The sequence below is a fragment of the Dendrobium catenatum genome, unplaced genomic scaffold (assembly GCF_001605985.2).
Source record: "Dendrobium catenatum unplaced genomic scaffold, ASM160598v2 fragScaff_scaffold_647, whole genome shotgun sequence".
Lineage (NCBI taxonomy): Eukaryota > Viridiplantae > Streptophyta > Magnoliopsida > Asparagales > Orchidaceae > Dendrobium > Dendrobium catenatum.
Window position 1 is genome coordinate 282,420 of NW_021319109.1, and position 16,112 is coordinate 298,531.

The 16,112-nt window shown below is 36.9% G+C and overlaps 1 protein-coding gene and 1 long non-coding RNA gene across 2 annotated transcripts; one reads left to right on the forward strand and one right to left on the reverse strand.

Annotated features, from left to right (window-relative positions):
- The first annotated feature begins 512 nt into the window (after window positions 1-512).
- Window positions 513-10,974, forward strand: LOC110091854 (cytochrome c oxidase assembly factor 4 homolog, mitochondrial). The gene is made up of 3 exons (XM_020816106.2): window positions 513-733; window positions 824-869; window positions 10,616-10,974. The coding sequence occupies exons 1-3, from the start codon at window positions 590-592 to the stop codon at window positions 10,669-10,671; spliced, it is 246 nt and encodes an 81-aa protein (XP_020671765.1). The 5' UTR covers window positions 513-589; the 3' UTR covers window positions 10,672-10,974.
- LOC114579810 lies at window positions 6,575-11,633 on the reverse strand. The gene is made up of 2 exons (XR_003700992.1): window positions 11,399-11,633; window positions 6,575-6,844 (listed from the first exon to the last, which is right to left on the reverse strand). It is a non-coding gene; the product is annotated as an uncharacterized LOC114579810 (long non-coding RNA).
- Window positions 11,634-16,112: the final 4,479 nt, after the last annotated feature.

Consider the following 16,112-nt stretch of genomic DNA (forward strand, 5'->3'; position numbering starts at 1 on the left):
CGAGCTCCCGGTGTTGAATCCGATCAAAATGTCGTAACTTCCGATCCGATAGGAAGGGAAAGTCGACGAAGGAGTGAAGTCGAACAACCACGAAGGATGAAGGAGCCGAAGAAGCAACGCGTGCAATCTCTACACCACCTGCGAAGCAACGAAGCCGAACAAAAACTACGAAAAGAGAAGATGAAAGGCAAACCCGACACGCCTATGAAGTTATTACTGCTTAACTTAATTAATATAAGTTAAAATAATAATAATTGAGTAAATTAGTAATATAATTAGTGCATAAAATATTTATCTAATTTAACTTAATTGAAAAATTCTTGATATATTAATAATTAAATATAATATCATTAGTTTAATTAATATAACTTTAAAAATATATTACTAAATATATAATTAATAGTGTAATTAAACGAGTAATTTGAACTTAATAATCTTGATAATCATATAATTTAAGTCTGTAACAAATTCTAAAATATATTGTCAAATAACATCTCAAAATTTAACATTTATCTTACCAAACACTTTTAAGGAGGATTTATTAAATTTGAATTTACAGGATCCCCTCAAGCTAGCAGGGCTTTATCTCATGGCCACTTCAAAACAGATCAACGTGCCGCCTACTTCTGCTAACCCACGCCAGCCACTGCCGCACCACCTCACTGAAGCGGACGAAGAGGACGAGAACGTGAAGCAGCTAAATGAATGCTCTAATCTGTACTTAGCCCTACAGGTATATCTGCTGACTACCCCTTTCCTTCCCTCTCTCTAAAGTCTACTTCCATACCTAATTCCGATAAACCTGAACATGCTGTGTTTGTAGGAATGCCTCAACCGTTCCAACCGTAACTGGAAATCCTGCCAACCTGGTAAGATCTCGATCCAGTTCTGCACTCACAAAATTTGGTAGTGTCAAATTTTTTGCCTTTCATTGGCGCATTCTGCTACGTTAAAAATAGTGCAGTCATGAGATAAACTGATAGGCAAATAGTGTGTAATTTTATATGTTTCACTATTCCTTCAATAACAAAGTTGAAACTGCAATCTTGTGTGTTATATTGTTCAAAATAATGAAGGAAATGTAGTAAGTTTAAGAGATCCCTCTATTTTGATGTTATTAGATCCAAATGTACATGTGAACAACATCTGACTTTATTATTAGTAAGCACTCCTAAGAGATAAGAACATGAACACATATGGGCTGTTTGGAGGCACCTAAGATTTAATTTAAGTAGGATTTTATAAATCCTCTAAATCCAGATTCACTAAATCTTAAGTTTGTTAAATCTTGAAAACTGTTTAGTAACATTCAATATAAATCTGGATAAATCCTATGTGACTGTTTGACAATTCAATTTAGGAGTTAAGGTAGTTCACATATTTGAAATTTATTTTAGGGATGATTAAAATACAACAATAGAAGTTCAAATGAAATACATCTTATATATCCTTAAAAAATTATCTTGAGCATAATCAAGTTGGAAACTTCAAAAATTAAATCGGAGACCATATGAACTTCAATTTCATCAAACTTACAGTTGAACTGAACGTCGGAAATTCGAACCAAAGGGCACCAAATTCGACCCAATCCGAGCTCAAATGGGTTCAAATCAATGACCAGAAGCACATTTGGAAGGTTCAAACCATAATTTGGATTACCAAACGGTCTCCAAACGTGACATGCTTATAACCGAATCGACCGGCTCGACGAAACGAATCTAACGAGCTCACGATCGTCAAATTATGATATCATTAAGATATTCAAATATCCAATAAACGCACCATGATCAAGGGATTCAACATCAGCCTTCCATTCAAACCACTCCCAACTTGCCCCTAATCTCCTCCTTATTTATTGTTCATGTTACTCTAAAAAAACTATAAATAGACCTCTTATTTCTCATAGAAGGGATCCCAAAGGGTGGGGAGAAGAAGGCCCAAGCAAGAAGAAAAGGAAGAAAAGACTCCTCCTCGACCACTGCCGGACATCCACCTGGCAGTCAACCGACACTGGAGTTCTACTTGATCGCCAACTGGCGCCGGAATTAAGCAAGAAGAAAATGAAGAAAAGGATGAGAAGGAAGAGAATCCTCCTCGATCACTGACGGACTTTCACCTGGTAGCTGACTGATGCTGGAGTTCTGCTCGACCACCAATTGACGCTGGAGTTCTGCCCATCCGCTGACCGTCATTGGATTTCTACCCAACACGAAATTCCGCCCATCGTCGAACTTCTTCCCTTCACCAGACTTTCAATGAACTTCTACCCGATGTCAGACATCCATCCAACGCCAAGCTTTTGCCCGTCACTGGATTTCTACCCGATGTCAGACTTCTGCCTGTCGCTGAATTTTTGTCAGACTTCTACCGGACGTCAAAATTTTTGCCTGTCATTGGATTTCTACCCGACGGTGGACTTCCGTCTGTCGTCAGACTTCCGCCTGTCGTAGGACTTCTACCCGATGATGAACTTCCACCAGTCGCCGAACTCCTACCCGATTCCACCAGTCGTCAAATTCCTACCCGACGCCAGACTTCTGTCCATCGTCAGACTTTCGTCGGACTTCTACCCGACACCAAACTTACACCTGTCACAGGAATCCTACTCGATGTCGGATTTCTACCCGACGACAAACTTTTGTCCGTCGTCGGACTTTCATTAGACTTCTACCCAACGCCTTCAACATGTCACCGGACTCTTACCAAACGCCAGATTTCTACCCGACGCCAAACTTTTGTCTGTCATCGGACTTTCATCAGACTTCTACCTAACGTCGGTCTTCCATCCGTCATCAGATTTTACCCGACATCAGACTTTCACCCGTCGTTGAACTTCTTCCAGTCACCAGATTTTTACCTGACACTGGACTTCTACCTGTCAACAGTCCTACCGAACTCCGTCGCCCGCTAACTACGGTCCTTCCAACCTCTATCACCAGATAACAATTTTTATGACATCCGTCGCCTGCTGACTAAGATCCTTCTAACCAGACGAACACATCAATAGTGATTTTTTGTGTGCCCATCATGTAATGTACTCCATATGATGTACATCAAGCCAAGACCTTTCCCCCAAGGAGGGTCTTTATTTGTAATTGACAGCAAGTAATAGTGGATTCATTCAAACTGGGCTAGCCCATATGGTTTTTTCACTTTTAAGGATTTTCAATATAAAATATTGGTCTCTTATGATTACCGCACCTTATCTTTTCATATGATTGCGTGTTGGATCCTCGTACAATGCTAAAACGCTAAACTTTATATTTCTCTACCGCCGCGAATACTCTAGGATGCAATAGTTTGGCGCCGTCTGTAAGAACGTGGTTCTCTACTGGGGGGCAATTTTAGCTCCAACCTCAAAATGTCGTTCGTGTCAACGTCCTAGCATCAACTATTACTATATTAATTTCATAAGAATCAGATGCGGATTGGGTGTCAATTTTGACTCCTACTATGGTAAAAAAGATCATGCAATGTTTTCAACATCAAAATGATATTTCAGAAAAATTCCAGCAAATGCAAGGATGCTTTCAATCAATTAGAAACTTTATGCAGTCCCTTGTTGGACTTCTCTTTAACTTTAGATCGAAGAGGAAAGTAGCCGTTATATTTTTTCTCTTTAAATTATTAATTTCCATTGTTTTAATAATTTTTTTTTGGTTAGAACCCATATATGGGCCTACGCGTTAATAAAAAAAAAAGATTACAAGGTCCTTAAGGAGGACCTTCAGCTCACTAATGCTCAAAAGGGCTACAAAATAAATCAAAAGAAAACCTACGAGTCAAAGGTTCCATCTAAGAAATATAACAATAAATCCTAGTAACATTCTAGGGTGGCCAAAACCTCGAGCCGATACACCACAAAATAAAGGCTGGAAAACAAAATATTGCACAGAATAACTTAGAAATAAAATAACAGAATGGATATTTGAAAAGCATAATGATAGTAGGAATTAAAAAGAATATATATGAACTGAGCCATGTTCCACACGAAGAGTACAACAGCAGAACTAAAACATTATCAATGGTAATAAAGTATAGCCGACAGCAGCACCCCAGGATAAGCAAGGGCAGCACAAAGAACATGGACAAGAAACAGCTCAAAACACAGCTATAATCAAGACCATACATAAGCTAGACAACATCAATACATAACAGCACGTACGGCTAGACAGTTATCCAACAGACCCACAACAGTATAAGAAGGAAGACTCATTGAGCAGTAAACAGCAAGGACCCAAACACAGGCATATAACCCAGAATTGTCCATCAAACCATGATAACTATAAAAGCAAAAACTAAGCCAATTAGAAGTGTTGTACTGGCTCAGCTGTGTAGTATCAGTAATGTCATGCAGACCATTAACCACCTGCCGCTCCAATCTAATCCAAAAACAACCCAAAGTAATAGGATAATAGATGGGAAAAGTTTCAAAACCAAGTGGCAGACCAAGCACAACACCAACAACACCACCTGCTTAAAAGCCTTGCACATGCAGAAAATACAACACCCTATAAGATAAGATAGCAGATGACTGATCATGATGAAAAAGATAGAAAATTAGGTGTAAACGGATCAGAGATAACGAAATTAACCCAACAATACAGAAAACGAAAAGTTCAACACTGATTATAACAAACATGACACATGAAGGTCATTCCATAATGACAATCAATCTTCCCTCTCAAGATCATAAAAGGAGAAGATGAGCAGCAGATTTGATGAAAGTAATGATCCATAAACATACAATCATTGCCAGACAAAACCCTCCCAACACCATCATGAACCAATAACATAAATAAATATGCTTGTCATTGTCGTAAAAGTTCTGATTATTATTAAAAAAGATAAGGGAAACAAAAAGCAGCCAAAAGCATAAAATAACCAGCTCTATACTAATAGAGACTTTAAAATCGTGATGAAGGGGCAGCAAAACAGCAATGGAACTAAAAAAAAAAATCCTCATCATTAACCGCAACTTCATAGAAGATAACCCAAAGAAGACAATGCTGTTTTGGGAGGTACATCAAAAATGGAGATTAACTCAAAGACGGTAACCAGCAAGAGGTACATCAAAAATCACAAACGAGACGTCAATAAGAGAAGCCCAAGAACCAGAAAACATTAATTTGATCTAATGTGAGGAAGGCCCAGCCTATCCATTATCCAAGCGCATTAGGTCCATGATGCAGAACGGAATTGATGGCAGCCACCCAAAGAAAGGATATTCCAAGGTTCCTGTGGTGGTTTGAGGGCTTGAGAGGAAGTAGACATCAAGTGCTGGCTCCTTGGCGTCTGGATAAGAACCAATTTCGTTCTTGAACCTTTGGACAGCACATAGAAAAACTGGGACAGCAATTGGTGGTCTTCCAAAGTGCTGGATAGCAGGTTTTCTTTGCTGGAATAAGTGGACAGCAAGCTGGTCTACTTAAAACAGCAGGTTCTGGCAGTGTCACAGTGAATTTCCTTTGCTGGAATTTCCAACGTAAGCAGCAGTTTTGAGGCTTCTGTAGGGTGGGGAAGCAAGGACAGTGGCTGGAATTCCTTGGCTGCAGTAGAAGAAGGTAGAGGGCTCAATGTGGGAAGAGTTTTGAGAAGGATTGGGTGGAGAAACCAACGTACAGAACTTGGGTTAAATTCGGCCAGCACAGGATTGTGATGGAGAGTTATTTCCCAACGTAAAAGGAGGAGTTTGGAAAGATTTGGGGGGGAATTACAGCTAGGAGGATTTCGGCCAGATTTAGATGAAGGGGGTATTGAATTCTTTCTAAAATTTGGTTATGGGACTAAGAAATAAATCTCTAGGATTTATTTGAAGGTGGGGCCGGCGGCATACATGAGCTAGGGGAAATTATTGGGGCCATTAATGCTTACTTAATTAATAAATCAAGATTGGAAAGAAATAATTGATCCTCTCTTAATTTAAAATTTAAATAAGAATTAATTTAAAAGTTTCCTAAAATGAAATCTATAAATTAAGTAACTATTTGAAATTCAAATTGATTTGAATGAATTCAAATAATAGTTACCAAATTTATGAAATTTAATTTAGGAAGAGAGTTTCAATTTAAATCCCAATGAATAAAATATTCAAAGGATGTCATTCGAATACTTTCCTAAAATAGAACAATCAAATTAGGAAATATTTCGAATTCAAATTCAAAAGGATTTGAAATTTTTTTGATCATCCCAATTAAATCATCAACCTAATTAGGAAATTTCAAGGAGACGGAGAAGTGGGGATGAGACCGGCGGCTAGGGAGTCAAGGCCGGCGGTTTGGAGGATTTCGGGTGAGGTTAGAATCCGGCGGCCAAACGAAGATGGGGAGGAGGAAGAAGATGAAGATAACGATGAAGAGCAACAAGAAGGAACAAAAGCAAATAAACAAAAACAAGAGACAAAATATTAAAGATACAACCGCGAGCCCGGACACATCCTGCGACTGACGGGTACTACGTTGCCCTTCTCCAAGGGACTTCACGCCACGAGCCCGGACCCGTCCTGCGGCTGGTGGAAACTCCAAATCCCTCCCATAGGGATTTCACTCTCGTCCTCTCTCAAGAAGAACACAAGTGCAAAAACACAAATTTTATTAATAATCCATCATCCTAATACAAGAGCAAATGCCTCTCTATATAGGCCTTAAAAGAAACTAAAAGACAATTTTGCCCCTTGGGCTTACATAAGACAAATCCCTTAAGTAAGGGTAAAAAAGGAAAAATGCATAATTAAATAAAAAATTACAATTAATAAAATAAGATAAAATGAAGGGATCTCGGCCGTCGATCTTTAGCTCCTCCTCGGATAGGCATGGACGGTTGGATGTCCACATCAGTCCATAAGCTTGGTAGTAGGTAAAGAGACAGCCGTAAATTCAGTAAAACCAATAAGATTGCAACCCAAATTAGTCAAATAATCAGCAGCTAAATTGCCTTCTCTTAAAGTATAAGAAATGAAAAGAATATGAGGGAAAGCCAATGCTTAATCTTTCTAATGAGATAGAAATTAGAAGGGCTAGAAATTAAATTACCCTTAATATAATGAATAAGAGTAACATCAACTTCAATCCAAACATTAGTAGTCCCTAATGAAATACACAATTGCAAAACATAATGAAGAGCTAGCAGTCCAGCCATTATAATAGTTGTAGCTTCCGAGGGACCAACATATGCCACAATGTCATGGCCATTGAAGTCACAGATAAGACCCACAATCAGCATTAGACTAATTAACAGTGCCCTCAGTGTTGAGTTTAAAGAAACCATGGATACGTTTAAGCCATCTCACAATTCTCTCTTTGAAGATATGAGGAATGGAGGAAAGATTATTACCAAATTCCACAGCAGTATGGCGAAAATCTTTGAAACAATCAATCTTAATCAAACTAACCAAAAATAATTGCTTCACTTTATCTTTAACTTTAACGATTATATTCAAAGCATTCATATCAAAGCATTCATAGTAATGTCTTCATGCTTACTCCTTCCTACCCCTTAAAAATCAACATATAATGACAGGTAAGACATTACAAATATGACCCTTATTAGGAACAAACCAAGCTTGCACAATATCAGTGATGCAACTATAATTAATGCAGAAATGAGCATTAAATATATTATCAAAGTATAATCACAATTTAAGAGAAATGGAGTCACTAACAAAAACATGATTCAGACTTTCAATGTAAAAACAACATTGACATTTAGAGGCAATATTAAAACCTATTTTAACTAAAATATAATCCACTTGAATATAATTATGAAAAAAATTTCACGTTAAAATGGAATAAGAAACAAGAATAGCCTTTTGGATTGGTGCTTCTTCATCCACACTTGAGGCTTGGCCTTTGGTTCTTTTTACTCTGTCTAGCCCTTATGGAGGGTGATTTCTCCATATGGTGAGATCATGACGCAAGGCCATTACAGAGGATTCAATCACTTGGTTTTATTCATAAGAATTAACATGGTTATTGGCGAGTTAAAATAATTCCATAAGCATTTTTTGTAGTTGTAGGCCTAGTGCATATCAGAAGGGACCTTCCCTCAGCCCCTGCCTTAGGGCTGCTTGAGTGATTGCTAGCTTAATGTCTTTAGTTTGAACATTTCCTTTTGAAATTACAATACGAAGCTTCTCAGTGACTCGCCTTTTTCTTGTCTCATCTTTAGTGGGACTTGTGAGCTTTTATAGGAGATCTCTGGGCATAGGTGAATTGTTTAACAAACATTTGCTTGAAGTCAGTGAAGAAGATGATCATCCCACTGCATAGGCAAATGAACCACCATAGCACTAAGTCATTCAAAGTAGTGAAGAAGAGATGACACTGAAGGCCATCAATAATGTCGAGAAGAGAGGTCCAGGACTCCAAAGAGGTCACTTGATCCGTAGGATCCATTTTGCCTTAGTGAGCTTCAAGTTGAGGTACCTTGAACTTGGGAGGTACTCTTGCTTCGATGTTCATCCTAGTGAAGACATTAGTTTGCCCTGGTTCGATTTCCTTGGTCTGTCCAATTGTCAGACTAGAGTTTTCATCTCTTGCCTTGGGGCGATTGCGATTGCCAGTTGGATTTGAAGCATGAGCTTCTTCTTGTGGCTCTTGCTAAGCACCAAAATTGGATGATCCTTCGAGCGTGCTAACCGTTCATAGTGGATGGTTAGTGGCAATGAGTATATCTTGAATGGACTTCAAGAGACACTTCTCAGTTTCATGTATCTCACAGCGAATGGTGTACTAAGGGTTCATGGTATTCTCCAAGGGCCTGAGGCTATAGGTCTGGTAGTTATTGGGTTTCTTGCCTTTAGCATTAATCAATGCTCAATACAACTAAGAGGATGTTGAATCCCATTTTATTTGATGTATGATACCAGGCCGTATTTTGTGCTACTTGTGTCCTGAGATTTTTTGGGGAGAAGGTAATGAAGCATTAGTGTGAGAAATGGAGAGAGATATAAAATTATACAAGGATTTTATTATCCAATATTTTGTGCTACTTGTGTCCTGAGATTTTTTGGGGAGAAGGTAATGAAGCATTAGTGTGAGAAATGGAGAGAGATATAAAATTATACAAGGATTTTATTATCCAAGAAAGAGATACAAAAATAATGAAAGTACGAGCTTTCCGTCATGAAGCTCGAGCTGTGCAAAGTAAAATGATTCAATGCTTTATGAATCTCTCCTCTCTTTGGATTTCCCCCCTCTTTCTCTCTCTCTCTCTTTGTCCTCAGTTATATTACATATGATCCTCAAGTTATTTCTAAAAAAAAGTCTTTTCCTCCCCCCTTTTGTAGGTTTCAGAAGAATGCAGGAGTTACGTTCTGGTATTTAGCTGTCCCATGAATCCTTAGTTGCAATTTGTCGGTGCCAAGATGGTCGATAGTTGAGTAGGGTAAGTCGTGCAAGATCGGATGATAATTTGTGGTTACTCCGTTGCAATGAGAGGAGGCGAGTGTTGTCAAGATGCTGTCGTGATGATGGACTGACATGAGATGGGAGGCTGGTCTTGGTTGACCTGTTAATGAAAGAGGAGCTAGTAGCATTCAAATGTGGTCTTCAAGCAAATGTGAGAGGGAGATCATTGAAGAGGCAATGTTTGTCATTAGTTGCTTTGTGTACTTGCATGGGGGACTTAACTCTTGCTTGGTTGAATAAATATCTATCTAGCTAAAAGAGAAACTTCTAAGGTCGCCCTCCCCCCACCCCACGGGAGACAATTTCTTGGATGATATGATCGGTCCTGGTTCGTCGTGCTCCAGTGTTAAGCTCTTTCCATCTCCTAAGCGAGTCCCTCGAATGAACTGTTAAAAGTGAGGAGTGCACCATCCTTTTGCTCGACTAGATCATAACCTATAAGACACCTCCGAATGGGTACCTACATAGGTAATTATGAGTGTACAATTATCATTAATGAAGTCAGTCAAGAGATGACGTGTCCTATGAAGACTATTGTTTGAGTCATTATCTTATGAATTTATTTATTATTCTTTTATATATATATCTTTTATAGTAGCACTAAGATCCCTATAAATAAATGACAAACAATTAGGAACTTTTGCATCATTGGCATCCCTTGACACTTGTATTATAGATACTTAAGCTAGTGAATAAAATAGGATACGCATTTAACTCGCTTGCTAGTAAAGTAGGGTATCACCAATGGACAAACTTGAATCCATTAGAGGAACTATTAGATACCTAAGTTGAACCTACGTATGCATATAAGATTATATAAGAATTACTAATTTTAGACACCAAAATCTCTGTAACCCAAAGTTTTTCCAACTTAGATATGATGATAAATTTAACATAATATATACCTTAATTCTTATCAACATAAAGGACTTGGTAATCTTTTGATATTTAAGTTCAACTTCACGTCGCTCTCCACAACTTCATTTCCTTGAAGTTTTGTTCATTGATTTCATGTCAATATTTTCTTATGGTTGTAAGTAGGTGCATGCCTACATTGTTTTACTCAGTTTGAAATCTAAAATACCATACTATAATTTAACATTATTAATAGCAGACTAGTTTCTTCGCTGGTTTCCTAATATGGTGTATTATTTTGATATGGATATCGTTTGCTAAAATATATTATATGTTCTTTTTACAAAAACCAGAAGTTCTGGCACTAAAAGCCTGTTACTCAAGGAAAAGCGAAGGCGGAGGGAACTGAAAGTTCGAGCATACAACTATTTTTGCCGCCACAAAGATTGTTCTTGAGGCATATCATGCCTTCTTTAATTATGTCACCAGTCTGATAATTGAATGATGTTGACGGAGATGCACTTTCCGTAAATCATTTCTAAATTAAATGAACTATTAAAAGTTCATATCAACTCGTCTATTCACGAAAAATATCTCGTTAAAGCTGCAGTAACGTTTATTGTGTAAATAAATGACTAGAGATGGAACTTGAACTCAAGGCTTCTTTACCTAGCGGCCAAGTTATCAATAAGCTAGTTTTTGTTTTGTTTGATTTCTATCATATTTAGGGCATAATTAGGTCATTTTTTAATCTATTTTGCTTGGTTAAATTCTGCCATAATTAAATTTGGAGAACTACATTTTGATGAAGTTCTGCTGCCAATGCAACTTTTTTAGTCGTAAGTCTAATTTTCAGGTTTCCTTTGTGGATGAAAACAAACCAACAAACAAAATGTCCTTAAGTTTCCGAAAAAAAAAATTGTCCTTTAAGTTTGGCATCTCATTACATCTCACCCTGGTATGATGTGCTGCCATTCAGGCAGGCGTAAAGATTGTGGTTTGCCATGGGTGACAGCAGGTTTAAGGTTGAAAAGGACATGGAGAGAGTATGGCGTTGGGTTACGGGCAAATTAAGAATCGACTAAGATTGCACTCCTCTCTACCTTTCCTCTATTTTCTCAAATTTGAAAACAAACCTGGATCTTCTCGGCAAAAGTCATCCTGCTTAAAAGATTTTTTCCCTTCCTCTGCTCCGGCTGATCTCAACTCCTATTTCCCGTCTCCTCCGGCTTTGCCGGAGGACCTCCTCCTCTTCCTTTCATGGATTCTGTGCTCTCCCCATTTGATTTCCCTCCCTTGGTTTCTTCTTCTGGTGGTGCCTCGTCGGCACCCCCTAGGAACTGGAACCTTGTATTTGCTGCTGACAATAGCTCTAAAAAAACCCTAACAGACGAACAGGTGTTTGTCCTGGACTATTAGTTATTTAAGAAAATTTTTATGATGGTTTGAAACGTCCCTCACAAAAAAATGCCACGTGTTCGTATGTACGAACTGAATGTTCGTACGTACGATCAGAAATAAAAACTAATCTTATATGTATAATTGTCTACATGTATACATACGGATGCATACACATCATCCGGATGATCTATGGATTGTACAGATGAATGTTAATAAAAATTGAAAAATTGCATGCAAATAGTTTAACTCAATAATTAATACGTCACAGGATTCGTCCAGTACGTAGATATATTCGTAAAGATGAATGTCACACTTAGAAATTTTCATATGATTGCTCAAAAAACACAAATTTTGATGTGAAAATATATACAACAAATAGATAAGAAATTGCAAAAGTAAACACTAACAAGAATTGAAAAATACATACAAAAAATCACAAAATAAAAAAACACACTAACAAAACACATATCAATATTGCAGAAATATTTATTCAAGCATTTAAGTCAATCACACCAACCATTATTCTTAATGTACTGAAAGAATCAAAGGCTAGTGATTTTGTAAAAATATCTGCAAGTTAATTTTTAGTTGAAACATGATTGAGTTCAATTTCTCCTTTGGATTCATGATCCCTTATAAAATGATGCATGATGTCTATATATTTAATTCTTGAATGTTGAATTGGATTTTTTGAAATACAAATGTCACTAGTGTTATCACAATAAATGTGAATAATGCATATAATTAATCCTAAATCAATCAAATATTGTTTCAACTAAAGTATTTGTGCCACTAATTTTCTAGGACAATGTATTCAACTTCAGCAGTAGATAGGGCTACGAAATTCTATTTTCTACTGGACGAAGGGACTAAAGAATTTTTAATAAATTGACATATTTCAGAAGTGCTCTTTCTATCAACCCTATAATTAGCAAAATCTAAATCTGAATATTCAATTATTTCAAATGAAGAGCTAAACTTAAGATACCAAATTTCTAAGTTCTGAGTTCATAAGAGATATCTTAAAATCCTTTTCACTGTTGTTAAATGTAATTCTTTTAGATTTGATTGAAATTTTGCACATAAACAAACACTAAACATGATATCAGGTTGGCTAGTGAAATTACTAAACGACAAGAGAGGGGGGGTGAATTGTGAAAATCTTTTTCTCAATAAAAATAACCCTAAACAGTAGTTTTAATTTTTCTTGTTATTTTTGAAATTTTACAACAAAACTTTAAGCAAGTTTTCTTCCACAAATTTCACCATGCAATAGTTATGAAAATTAAATGCAAGTAAAAAGTAAATGACGATAAGGAAAAAACACACCAAGAATTTTTATAGTGGTTCGGTCAAAATATGACCTACGTCCACTCCCCGGAGTCCTCCGCTACGGGATTTTCGCTACCAAAATAGTTCTCCTTTTGCCCCCCTCGGCAAGGCGGAGAAGCCTTTACAAACATCCCTTTCACCAACCCGGCGTGGCGGAGTGCTAAACTCTGTTTTCGCCCTCCTGGCGACGGCAGAGAACCTTCTCGTTTTTCTCCCTCCTGGAGAAGGCAGAGAACCTCGAGGTAACAGATGTAGACGAGCCTTTCCCTTGGAGATCCTCCCTCAAATTCTTCTAGGGTCACAGGAGGAGCAAGATGCAGCAAGTACGGAGCAACTGTGTGATCTCCCTCACACCTCTTCTCCCTCACAACGCTCACCTTCTCCTTCCTCTCTCACCCTAAAGAACTTCTCTTAGAGCTCTCTCCCTTGGAGTCCCTCTCTAACCACGTTCTTCTCTCTGTTGATTCTTACTGAAAAAGAACTTGATTGACATCTAAAACGGGCTCCAAAAATCTCTGATTTCAAAAGTAGCTTTCATGTTCCTGTTCGTACAGTACGATTACACATCGTACAGTACGATCTTCATAAACAGACTTCGTCCTGTGGTACGAAGCTGTACGAACATGTTAAAAACAATTTCGTACTGTACGATATAATATCATTGTACGGTTATGATCCACAAAATAATATTCATACAGGACGATGGTCTGACGACCAATGTTCAGTCTCTGTTCATCGTATGGTCGCACTATCGTATAGTACGATGAGACAAAAACCAAGAGATCGTCCAGAACGATATCCAGGATGATCAAACTTCGTCTCTGTTCATTGTATGGTACGATCCTGTTCGTACAGTACGATGTTTAAAAATTAATTAGGCCTGGATTTCATGCACTAATCACGTGTTAATTTAAGTAAGTATTTAAAATAGATCATACAGTACGAAACGATTCGTACAGTACGAACGACGCAAAATCACTTACTTAAACTAAACTACGGCTAGGGTTTTGGATCTGAACATATCGTACAGTACGAAGATAGTCGTACAGTACGATCTATTCACAGAATCGTCCACATAGCTCGGATCGTACGGTACGAATTAAAATCGTACAGTACGATCTCCAGAGAAGAAATTCTAATACATTTTGCATTTAAAAACAAACTCTCCCTCTGTGTGTGTGCATGATTGCTCTTACTCTTATGCATTTTGTGGCTAGACACAAGAAAATAAAAATACAATAAATAGAAAAATACAATATCTGACTCATACTCCTAATCTATCCGTTCTTGAGTCTTCCTTTCGTCCTGAGTCACTTGTGGTCTTCCTGAAATGTTAGTACTCAAGGACAATAGCAAATAAAATAATATTCAATAAAAAGTTGTTCAAGAACACTCATTATTTGACATCATCAAAATCTCAAACTCGGGGTCATGAGTTGCAACAGCTAGCTGTCAAGTAAAGCAAAGATCCAATTATTACTCTAAATTTCTTTTGATCAAAAGATTTTCCCTTAGGGTCCTTATCCAACTGAACTGAGAAACTCATAGGTATACTAACAGGTTTAGCATTATCCATTTCAAACTTTTTGAGAATGTCCTTAACATATTTTGACCGACAAAGAAGTGTACCTTCCTCAATTTGCTTAATGCTAAAACCTAGAAAGTAACTCAAATCTCCATTAGACTCATCTCAAATTCACTACTCATTATTTTTGAAAAATTATCACAAAGATTTTTATTTGTTGATATAAAGATGATATCATCAACATAAATTTGTAAAATGATTATATCATCTCCAAATTTCTTTAAAATGAGAGTTGTGTCCACACTTCTTTTTTCAAAAGATCTCTCAAGTAAGAAGGTGCTCAACCTCTCATACCAAGCCCAAGGTTCCTATTTTAATCCGTATAATACCTTTTTCAATTTGAAAACATGATTTGGATGTTAGAATTTTCAAAGCCTAGAGGTTGTTCCATATAAACATCTTCTTAAATCACCCCATTTAAAAAAGCACTTTTAACATCCATTTGATATAATTTAAATCATCTAAAATAGGCAAAGGCTAATAAAACCCTAATTACTTCAAGTCTAGCTATAGGGGCAAAAGTCTCTTTAAAATCAATCCCTTCAATTTGATTATACCCCTTAGTCACATATCTAGCCTTATTTCTAATGACTACTCCCGAGTCATTTATTTTGTTCTTGAATACCCACTTAATTCCAAATACACTTTAATCCTTTGACCTTACAGTTAATTCCCAAACTTCATTTCTTACAAATTGATTTAATTATTCTTGCATAGTTAATATCCAAAATTCATCCGAAAGTGCTTGATCAATATTTATGGGTTTTATCATTGAAATAAAGGCTGAAGATTAACTTCTTTGTTCAGTCCACGCCTAGTACTAACACCCTCACTAGTTCGCCTATAATCAATTCCATTGGGTAGTTTTTAGAAAATCTCAAATCTCTAGGCATCGAGTTTTCTGTCTCAAAATTTTCTTATAAATTTATTTTCTCAATCTTTTGGGAGTTAATCTCTATCTCATCTTCTTTAATAATCGGCTCTTCTAAAAGTCCAGATTCATCAAATACAATATGTGTGGTCTCCTCAATTACCAAAGTTCTTTTATTAAATACTCTATAAGATTTTTCTATAATTGAGTATCCTATAAAAATTCCTTCATCTGATTTTAGATCAAATTTTCCTAAGGCATATTTTCTATTGTTATGTATGAACGCCTCATATCCAAAAACATGCAAATATGATAAATTAGGTGTTCTCCCCTTTAGTAACTCATAGGATGTTTTATTCAAGTTTGATCTAACATTCATCGTATTCAGAACATAACATGCGGTGCTAACTGCCTCAGCCCAAAAATATTTAGGAAGTAAATATTCTGCCAACATGGCTCAAGCGGCTTCTACTAATGTTCTTATTTTTCTTTTGACTACCCTATTCTGCTGAGGGGTTCTAGGTGCAAAAAAATTATGATCAATCCCTTTGTCCTTACAAAAATCCTCAAAAATTTTCATTTTTAAATTTCCCTTCATGATCACTTTGAATTATCAAAATCTCGCATCCTAGTTTCCTTTGAATCCAGTCAAAAAATTTCT

Bases quoted from the DNA above. Each gene is read 5' to 3' on its own strand.
- LOC110091854 (XM_020816106.2), top strand. From the start codon at position 590: ATGGCCACTTCAAAACAGATCAACGTGCCGCCTACTTCTGCTAACCCA. The intron at 734-823 runs GTATATCTGCTG...CTGTGTTTGTAG, and splicing joins ATCTGTACTTAGCCCTACAG to GAATGCCTCAACCGTTCCAA. The intron at 870-10,615 runs GTAAGATCTCGA...TACAAAAACCAG, and splicing joins CTGGAAATCCTGCCAACCTG to AAGTTCTGGCACTAAAAGCC.